The sequence below is a fragment of the Platalea leucorodia genome, assembly GCF_965183815.1.
Source record: "Platalea leucorodia genome assembly, chromosome: 6".
Lineage (NCBI taxonomy): Eukaryota > Metazoa > Chordata > Aves > Pelecaniformes > Threskiornithidae > Platalea > Platalea leucorodia.
Genome location: NC_138828.1, coordinates 84,502,893 through 84,513,540, shown reverse-complemented (window position 1 = coordinate 84,513,540; position 10,648 = coordinate 84,502,893). Strand labels below are relative to the sequence as shown.

Genomic DNA, 10,648 nt, shown 5'->3' with positions numbered 1-10,648 from the left:
TATTCTGTACTGTTTCATCCTGTTTCTGCTCCTTCTCGAGGTCTTCTCTGTGATATTCAGCTCCTTCTACATTTCACGGAGGTTTCTCAGCTTTGTTCCATCAACAGATTTCATTAGCACTTCATTCCCACCTTGGGGGCCAAAATTGTTATTGCAAACCTTAAACAAATCAATTGCAAGACAGACCCAGGAGAAGCTCCACTAATAGATGGGCTCCCCAAACCAGCACTGTTCAATATCATTTCCCCGTTAGCCACTTCCTTACTTTTGACATGGTTTCCTCATCAAACTCCGTCTTCTCCCGCTGGAGTAACAAGGTTACCCCATGGCACTGCATCAATTTTTCATTTAAAATCCAAAGAAAGGAGACTTTCACATGCCCATTTTTTTCCTACAAAAATTTATTTTATCCAAGAAAATACCAGGTTTGCATGCTATGATCTCTATGTATCCATTCCCTATGTCTTTAGTGCCCCCTTCCCTCCATGTTATAAAGCCCAGCAAAGTTTTGAGCAGCAACAAGCATCTCTGATGTCTCTTGTATTACCTCTCTCTTTCAGACATAAGCCCTGGTTTTGCTGGTCCCCAGCCCAGAGGCTGCACTTTGACTTGATAATTTTCTTTCATGTCCTTGCCTCCAGATCCGAAGTCGTGCATGCTGGTCCTTGGAGATCTAGTGACGGAGAGTAGCCAGTCCTTCTGATATGGTGCTTTTTGGGACAGAGCTTCCCTGTAGTTCTCATTTCTCAGTGCATTTCCATGCCCCGCTTCGCTTTTGCCACCATCATTAATGGTTCATCTTAACTGAAAGCAAAGGTGAGCTATTTATTTTTTTCCAAGGGCTCTTACCTAGATTATGGCAAAACATAATCTGGATATCAGCCATAATATCTTCCCTCATTTCACTACATAATGTCTGCCCCTCTTCTGTGTTTTCTTTTCAATCTATCCCATGAATGGACACATGAAGAGTACTGGGGGACTGGGGTTTTTACATCTCTCAGATTCCCTTTTCCCTTTGTTCACCTCAAAATAATTGCAAACCGTGGCAGGTTAATCCAGCTGTATCCCACCCAAAGGTTGGCTGCACTCCAGCAAGGCGAGATGTGTGATGTTCTGTGTTTATTGATGGTATAACTATGCAAGGTAGTGTGGTCCCCCAGCTGACCTGGCTGGGAGCTCAGACTTCCCAGGATCTCACTAAAGGAGCAGAGTTTGCAAAATGCACAAGGATTCCCAAGGTCCTTGCATTTTCCTGGGAAGTCAAACCTGCTTGGCAATGAGTTTAAACACCCTACAGGTGCTGAGACACTCTGGAGTCCTTGGAAGAATGAAGATCTTCCTAGAAAGGTTTGACAGCAGCCACAGTTATTGGGGTTTTTTGTTTTGTTTTGTTTATTTGCTCCTAAATGGTAGCAAGTAACTCTCCTACTCTCCTGCCAGCCCAATTTAATAGGTTTGTGTGACATTATCCCAGACGTTCAGCAACCAGAGTCCCAAAATAACACATTTGCAAGCAAGAGAGAGAAGCAAGGGGGACACTTCTTAAACTGGCAAAACACAGCCAAGTTTCCAGTTCACAGCCCTTACGCTCTCACAAACTGATAAGACAGAGCCAAGCCCCTCCTCCTGCCCTCTCCTTCTTAAAACCAGTAGAGACAACACCTGATTAAAGAGGTGATGCAGATAATGCAAGCTGGTGCCCAAGCACAGCAGACAAAGATGAACATCACAGCAGCTTTGCCAGATCAGAACAAGGTTAATCTGTTTCTGACAGTGGCCGGTAATGGACATCTAAGGAAGAGGATAAGAATGGGGACAGCGTGGGGCAAAATGTTTTCAAAATACTCCCCTAACCTCCAGCCTTGCAGCTCTGGGAGTTCCTGAGCCACAGGTGAGGTCTCTGTACTTAACTCACCCTTGCCAGAGCACTCTTCTGTGAAATTGTCCGGTTGATTTTTTTTGAACCATGTTAGCTTTTAACAGTCACAAAATCCTGTGCCAAGGCAACAACTCACCAAAAATCCACTTTTTCCAATTGGTTTTGGACCTGTTTTCTTCTTGTTTCATTTCCTGGCCCTCACTCTGGTATGGGACGAGGCAGAGGACAGGTGATCTCCATCCACCTTGCCCAAATAGATCTCTGTCCTCTCTGCCTGCAGCTGTGTCTTCTCCAGGCTGAAGAGACAACACAGTGCTGACAGGTGGAAACCCTTTTCCAGGCTAAAATCACTCCATCCACATCTTGGATCATATGGTATAGATGAAGAGAGTGAGAATAACCTCTGTCCTGACTCTGTAGGTGGAAATGGTTTTTGAAGTTGTTTGGAAAAGGTCTAGCAGCATCAACATCCTAGTGGCAAGTGTCCTATGGACTTTCATTGAAAACTGCTACTCCTGTTCCATGTTGTCGCCCTGAAGGGCACCAAATGAGGGTCCTACAGGTGTATGCGCATAGGGAGGGGTGTTACCTGAGAACCTGTCCAGTAATCATCCCACTGCAGAGCATCCCATTCTGTTTGACTCAGGAACATCCTCCTGTAACAGAAGACAAGATGCCAGCCATCCCTTAGACACTGACTTTATCCTCCTCACTCCCTGAGCTGTAAAACCTCCAGCAAAACCCTCCTGTCTCTGATTTACCTCCTTTGGGTGACCTCCTCATTTTTGCCCATATAGAACGAGATTTGGCCTGCCTTCGTCTCTCTTTGATGCCCATCACTCCTTTCTCCTGCCCTAGGGCAGTCCAACTGGATTTGCCTCTGCTGGATTTTCTTCCTGGGCTAGGCTGCCAAATATTTCTGGTGAAGGAGAGACAGTTCATCCTTTTTCCTCCTGTTTCTGAACATCCTCGGCACAGCAGGTAGTGCGTTCCTGCTTTGTTCTGCAGGTTGCTTTGGTAAATATTTCTCTTTGCACACAAACTTTTGCTTAGGACCCATGTGTTTTGACCCCAAGAGGCAAACCAGAATCCACTCTGGACACTCAGATTATTGCTAAAGTGAAGAAGGATTAGGTTTCTGGGTTTCTGCAGTCATTTGGTTTATACCTAGCTGATGTGAGGCTGGATGGGTTTCCAGAAGCTTTGAGCAATTATAACACAATCTTACCAATCATATCAACAAGGTCACCTCATCAGCAGGCTTTTGTGAAGCCACATCAAGGAAGTTTGCAGAGCTGACCTGAAAGTGTACTGCCTTTTTTTTTTTTCCTATCTTAGTCCAAATTTTGAAATTTTCCAAATGGTCCCAAACAGTGAGGTCGAGAAATGTTGGAGGCAGGGAGTACTCTGGTCTTCCCAGTTTTGGGGATCAGGATAGTCAGTGCATGGGGCTTCTATACCACCTCATACTGCCTGGTGCACCCTCCACACATCTGCCTGGCTTTTTCTGCCACCCCAGCAGCTGGTTCCACCGATTCTCACATTTCCCACCACACTTTTCTAGACAGTATTTTTCCTAGTCTAAACCTCCTCATATCTCCTGGCCAGCAGTGGCTTGTCTTGTCCCCTGTGTGCCATGGGCCACCATTTCCCTGAGAGTCATTTTGAAGCAAGAGACATTTGTACATGGGTGCTGTCCTGGGATGGGTGGGTGGGTGGGTGGATGGATGGATGGATGGGTGGGTGGGTGGATGGATTGTTCTGGAATGGTCCTGGTGGCTTTCCAGCTTTCTGGAGTTGCATGAATACCTTAATCTCTCAGTTGTCACTTCACCATTCATAAAAAAAGATGACTACAGTTGTCTTGCCTTGTTTCTATGGCTATTTTTGGATTAGGGACCATCTATTGCCATGGGAGTGAGAAGGGAATGGTAGGGTCCTCCACAGCAATCTTACTTGGGGAAGACAGGCAAAAGTTCTGTTCCAATTTCCATTGTAACCGGTTTCGCTCTCACAAATGCATTTCTTTTAATCAGCATATTTTATGTGCCTTCCCTACCCAGTGATTTCTCCATGGACCTACCCAAACAATTCTTTCTTTCATTGGCTTTGCTAAATCTGTTGTCCAGAGCTCTGGGGAGCAGCTTTTTGGGATAGGTCTAACATAAGTAACAATGGGATTTTTTTACACCTGACTGATCAATACCTTGATTCATTCGTAAGGCAAGGGAGCAGGTAATTTTAGGAGGGGTGTGTGTATGTGCGTGGAAGGAGTGTTTTTTACTTAACTCTATTCATTTCAGCATCCACCCAGCGATTAGGAGAAAGCCCAGATCTGATAAATAAGGCAGCAAGGAACAATGATCCCTCTCTCTCCACAGTATTTGCAGCATGTCTCTTCTGGGTGGCTTTTCCCAGTGCATGGGGTCCCCTCCCTCCGCATGCAAGTAATTACAGGAAAGGCAGGAAATGCCTCCCCGTTGGGATGAACGCTGGGGGTTGTCTATGCCTGGACTTTCCCCATCTCTCAAACCCCCTGCTATTTTTTTTTTTCTTCAAACTTAAGAAGAAATGTTGCTTTCATAGCACTGATTCCTTGACAGCTTCCCCTTGTCTAGAGGGGGAGGTTGTATCCTGCCCTTACCCCAAGAGGGGACAGCAAGGCTGCCTTTGCGTCGCCTCCTCCAGCTCCAGCTGTGCAGATGGAGGAGGTTGATGCAGCTTTACCGATTTGATCAAAAGGCAGGTTTTCCTGCAGCTCAGACGTGAACAAGGGGACAAAACACAGTGGCAGGGAAAGCAAGTCCCCATGTCCCTGCTCTCAGCACCTTGGTGGGACACTGAGTCAAACCCATCCCTTCTTTAATGCATGGCGTGATGGGGCTCAGGTCACCTCTTTTGGTCCAAGGGCATCAGAATATCTCATTCCTGAGGGGAGGGCAGACGTCTTCCAAGGAAAATATTTTTTCATTTGTTCAAAAACCCACATATGTTCCAGTGATATTAGTTTTCCTGGGCAAAGAGCTGCTTCAAAAATAGAACACTAAAAAAGAATCTGTGAAATAATTAAAAATAATAATAAGCAGAAAAATCCAATAATTTCCCCAGTTTCCCAGCTAGATGTTTCAATTGCGTCTCATTGCAATTTCATTTTGAAATTTGTTTAAACATAATCATACTCTGCTTTAAGAAGTCAAAAAAAAACCCCCAGATCAAGAGTAATGCTTTTTTACTCCAAATGAGGCTTTATTAACACTTTCTTTTTCCCCACTGAGTCGCTCAGGAAATGCTCATTTCAGCTGTGAAAGACAGTTATTAAAGACATTAATTTATTTACAACTTTTCAATTCTGACAGAGGACTAGAAAACTCGCTAAATGAACAGCTCCAGACTGGAACACGGTAGAAGATTTCAAAGGGAGAGGAGGGCCAGGGATCACACTTTCCTTTTGATTTGCCAAGAGGAAAAAAAAAAAAGAAAGAAAAAGAAGTATTTTCTTGACTTCTTTATGCTTTATATATAACACCTAGAAGTGGCTGTATGAATTATTACCCTTCTCTGTTTTGCTCATGAAAAATAAAAATGTGCAATTCCTCTGATTTCCTAGGAGAACTTGCTGGAGGATTAATGAGGTGATGCCACAAGGAAATGCAAGTTAAGAACCCTGAACAGCTCCAGCAAAAAAACCTTCCCAGAGTGTTTAAATACCTGTTTAGATAAAATACCTGACCCAGCAGTCAAGAAAAGCTCTCGCTGCAAATGTTCAAAAGCATTGCCTGAGCTTTCAGTGTGGAAAAAGGGCCCCGGTGCTTCTCTGAATCAGCAGAGGAGCCCCTGTGTTAAGAAGAGAGACAATGAAGGAGGGATGGAAGGACAAAGAGGGGAGAGGAGAGGAGAGGAGAGAGGAGAGAGGAGAGGAGAGGAGAGGAGAGGAGAGGAGAGGAGAGGAGAGGAGAGGAGAGGAGAGGAGAGGAGAGGAGAGGAGAGGAGAGGAGAGGAGAGGAGAGGAGAGGAGAGGGGAGGGGAGGAGAGGAGAGGAGAGGAGAGGAGAGGAGAGGAGAGGAGAGGAGAGGAGAGGAGAGAGGAAAAAGGTAGGGAAAAGAGAAGAAAGAAAAAGGAGGGATAGAAATGGAAAAGAAGGGAAAGGCAAGAAAAAGAAGGGCAAAGAAGAGAGAAGAGAGGAGAGAAGAGAGAAGAGATGAAAAGAAAAGAGGAAAAAGAGAGGAAAAGAGAAGAAAATAAAATAAAAGGAAAAATAAAAGAGAAAAGAGAAAAGAAAAGAAAAAAGAAAAAAGAAAAGAAAAGAAAAGAGAAAAGAAAAGAAAAGAAAAGAAAAGAAAAGAAAAGAAAAGAAAAGAAAAGAAAAGAAAAGAAAAGAAAAGAAAAGAAAAGAAAAGAAAAGAAAAAAGAGAAAAGAAGAAAAAAGAGAAGAAGAAAAAAGAAATCAAAATAGAAAAGAAAAGAAAAAATACAAGAAAAGAAAAAAAGAAAGGAGAAAAGACTGGACCTTTGAAAAGGCAAGCCTGCATTAGGAGGAGGAACAGAGATGTTTACAGGGTACTGACTTGGGAATGAGGCTTCTTACTCTGTCGGTCAGTTAATTACTGGGTGAACCTGAAGACATCACTTCACATTTTGTGTCTCAGCTACTCCATGCATGAAATGGAGGTAGTGGAAAACGATGCTCACTCATCATCATAAAAATTAAGGAGCCAGGCTTTGCTGCTTGGCTTCCTAAAAGAGGGTCACCTACTGGGACACGGGGATTACAGGTGGGGGAGCCCGGGGGGTGGGAGAAGCACCAGGAGATGGTGGTGAGGGACTTCTTGCAGGGGCTGGATGGGCTCAGTGCACCATGGGGAAGGAGGTGTGGGGACCTGGATGGAGGGTCCTGAATTTACAGAGGTGTTTTTGGAGGACATTTGGAAGGTTGCAGGGGATTAATGAAAGGTATCATGGCTGGGAGGGGTGGTGGGATGTGGCCCAAGACCTCAGGGCTGTGTCTCTGCTAGCAGTCAAGACCAGGACACAGGTCCCAAGGGCATGGGGCTGGTGCTGTCATGAGGAGCGAGCGCCCTGTCCGAGGCTGCAAAGAGATGCGGGTTTGGGGGTGTGGGGGATGCCGGGACCCTCCAGGAGGGCAGCGGGGGAGAAAGAAGACATCCCGGGGCTGGAAGGGGTAAAAGGGGCCATGCCTGGGGCTCGCCCAAGACACAGATCCACAAGCTCCCCCCTGGGGCCGGGGCTCCGGGGCCGGGGGAGGCGGGGAGGAGCGGGGCCGGGCCGCCAAGCCCCTCCCCGCGGGGCCGCGGCCGCGGAGAGGCGGGGGCGGCGGCGGAGGCAGGCGGGGGAAGGCGGCGAGGGCTGCCCCGCCGCTCGGGCACGGCGGGACCCGCGCCCCGCGGACAGAAGTTTGCTCCTGAAAGAGAGGGGGAAAAAAAAAAAAAAATAAGACGAATAAAATAATCAAAAAGCAAGGAAGCGGCTTTCTCCGCAGCTGCCCCGGAGGGATGAGGCGAAAAGCGGCCGGTGGGAGCTGCGGGCATGACCCGGGGCCGGAGCGGGGCTGAGCCGGCCGCGGTGTGAGCGCTCGCCCCGGGAGGGCCGGGCCGGGGCGGCGGGGACGCCTCCCGCCCTGCCCAGCCTCCGCGCATCCTCCGGCACCGCCTGCACCGGCCGTGCCGAGCCGTGCCGAGCCGTGCCGGGCCGGTCGGGTCCCGAGCCGTGCCGAGTCGGTGTGATCCGAGCCGTGGCGAGCGGTAGGATGAGGGGCATCCTCTACTTCTGCACCCTGATCCTCCTGGGTGAGTAGCGCGGTGGCACGGGGAGATGGAGGGGGACACACGCAACTTTCTGCTGGGGTTTGCTTGCGGGGACGTTTCGGCCACCCCCGGGCACGGTTGGTCTCCTCCTCCCCAGCACCCCAGGAGCATCCCCCAGCTTTCTGTTGTCTCGTTTGCTCTGGATCCAAGCGCTGGGATCTTTCCCACTGTCGCTCCGGATAGTCCTGTTTGCCGCGGGAATGGCTCAATTTACCCAGGGAATTTAAGGCACTTCTTGCTGGGGAAGAGGAGCTTGGAGGGATGTGTTGGGGTGGAGGCAGATTTTGCACAGAGCCCCAGGGTGATGGTGAAGCTAGAAAATGTCGGGAGTTGGGGGCCGGTGGGAGTGGGCTGGCAGCCCCAGCTCCGCCGCTGTGCTGTGCAGCGCCGTGCACCGTGCCCTGAGCGCCGACCTGACCCGAGCTGTGTGTATGTGTGTGTGTGTGTGTGTGTGTGTGCTCGGGGTTCCCGCTGCAGATTTCCTCTTACCCCCCCAAAATTAGGGGTTTTTTTGTTTGGCACCGGGAGCGGGGGGCGAAGGACCCCAGATGTCTCTCCCCATCCCTGTGTGAGCTCTAAAGGCGGCCGTGGTTGGGAGATGCTGTCCCCCGTGGGATTCCGCCGTACCCGCGGGGATGTGATCTGCAGCACCCCTGCTTTCAGCATCCCGCTCCCATCCCGCTTCTCCCCAGCTGGGAGCGGCCGGTTTTCCTGCCTGCAATTCCCGGGGCTCCCCGCGCCCCTGGGAAGAGCCGTGCGTGAAGGGGCTGCAGCCCCGGGGCTGCCGGCACCGGGCAGCGGGCAACCACGGCTGGGAGCCGCCTCCCTGCCTGGTTTTGACTGGCTGCAACTGCGCCAGCTCCCCTTAGGGTATTTTTTTTCCCCCTCCTCGTGCTTCTTTGAGAGAGCAAACCCAAGAATGAGTCTGTGCTTAAATAGACCGGGAAAGGCTGTGGGGAGGCAAGGGGGTAGGATGCGCCGGTCCTTTTTGAGTAGGCACTGGGGGAGGAAAAAGGTCTTGGGATGTATGGAAGTGGCTGGGACATCCCGGCCCGGCGCTGCCTCCTCCGCACCCCGAGCATCCCTGCTGTCAGCCCCCCTCCTGGGGAAGAGCCCGAGTAGGTTTTTCCCTCGGTGGGGAAGGCTTTGTCAGAGCTCCAGGTAACTCCTCTTGCCGGCTCTCCCTGTCACTAGATGTCAGCAGCAGCAACTCTTACAAGTCCCAAAAGCAGGAGGGGGATTTTGACCCCCCAAGAGGGGCCATCTCCAGCCAGGGAGTGCTTTGCTCCAAGGGTTTAGAGGAGCACCGGGACCTGGACATGCCCCAGGTTGGGCCGTCTCCTGCCTTGCAGGGGCTGGAGCTGTGCCCTGGGCTGGGGAAGGTCTCAGCCTCCCTCAGAGCTGAGGATTTTTCCTGCAAGGCTCACAGGGCCTCTGGGTGGGAGCCCAGGTCTCTGCAGGGTCTGTTTTCCAAGTGGTTCAGATTGACTGACTCACTGATTGACTGCCTGATTGACTGACTGGTGGACTGATTGATTTTCTCTAGAGAAAGCGGACTTAAAGAAAAGAGCAAATGGCCAGCTCTCCATCGTCAGCAATGCAATTGGGAATAGCGGGCAGGTGTTAAGGGTACACTCATCGCCGCCACTCCAAGCCAGAGCAAAGCTATCAGCTAGTATTCACCTTTTGGCCTTCTGATCCTGGGGTCTCCAGAAGGACCTTTTCATCTCTGAATCCATCTTTGACCCCTGCAGGCTCAGCACCATCCCAGCAGATGCCATCCAACACCCTCAGCCCGCTCTCTAGATATTTTCTAGATGTTTGTGTTATGGATGGATGAGGGCTGCTCGTTTAGATGTGCCTGGGGAGATCTCCAGCAAGGACTGGGGATGCCGGGTTGCTGGGCTGGAGACAGTGACCTCTGCCACTGCAAACATGGCAATTCCCAGTTTCATCCATGCTGGCTGCAAACCACGTGGGCTGCAGTGCGAGCACGTTGCTTTTTGTGTGTGTGTCCCCCGCCATTTTTGGGATGATCCTGGGTGGTGGAGGCAGGGCTTGGAGAAATTGTGGCTCTCCAAGGTGGGACTGGGCAGCGTCACCATCATCCAGCCTGGATGGAGAGCTCCTGCTGCCATTTCATACCCAGTTCCCTGGTGGCACAGGCACTGAGGGTGACCCAGACCAGGCAACTTATATAGTTGAACACAATTTTTTTTTCCCCCTCAACCACTTTTCAGCCAGATCCGCTCCCTGATCTGCCTCACCAGCAGCCACATGAATGCCAGTGCCAGTGGCAAGGACAAAACAGGAGCACACAGCTGGTGACAGGGCCATGGCTTTGGAGAAGTTCATTGCTGTCTTGGTGTCCCCCGATATTTATTTGCACCTGTGGTATTGGCTAGAAATCCCACCCACAAGGCAGTGATGAGGCATTCAGGAAGACTTTATGGAGAATCAATGCTCTAGAAAGCACTGATATAATTAAAGAATATAATTAATTTTAGTAAGCCACTGGACTATACCTGTAACCAGCCCCCAAAGCACTGCCTATCCCTTGTGCACCTTTCAGAGGTCACATCAGTCCCTGCGCTAACGAAATAATAATTAAAGAATGAGAATGAAAATTTGGGCTAGAGTTGAAAGCAGTAGTTTGTTGTGAAGTCCCCATGGGACCAAGAATAATTTCTGGACCATTGCGATGGAGGACAGGATCCCGAAATGGCATCTGGGCTGTCTTCTGCCGACAACTGCCGTGTTTACCTGGCAAGTTTTACTGCGCTTAGTTGTTAGCATAATTTCTGGCATATGTTTCCCACAGGCTCTTCACAGATGCAATCAAACACAAGAGATTGTCTGGCGGATTTTCACCTGGTTTGGGAACTCAGATCCCAGGGGGAGAGGAAAAATCTCTTGAAAAATGCATCTGTGTGTATGAGAGAGG

At 49.7% G+C, this 10,648-nt stretch overlaps 1 protein-coding gene across 2 annotated transcripts in view; it reads left to right on the top strand.

Moving 5' to 3' along the window:
* Positions 1–7,646: 7,646 nt before the first annotated feature.
* GFRA4 (GDNF family receptor alpha 4) overlaps positions 7,647–10,648 on the top strand; it is a gene marked incomplete at both ends in the record, with an annotated part of 72,886 nt that continues 69,884 nt past the window's right edge. For both annotated transcript variants that reach the window (XM_082316179.1, XM_082316178.1), the window contains one exon: positions 7,647–7,686. In XM_082316179.1, the coding sequence (XP_082172305.1) occupies positions 7,647–7,686 (40 nt within the window). The remainder of the gene's footprint in view (positions 7,687–10,648) is intronic.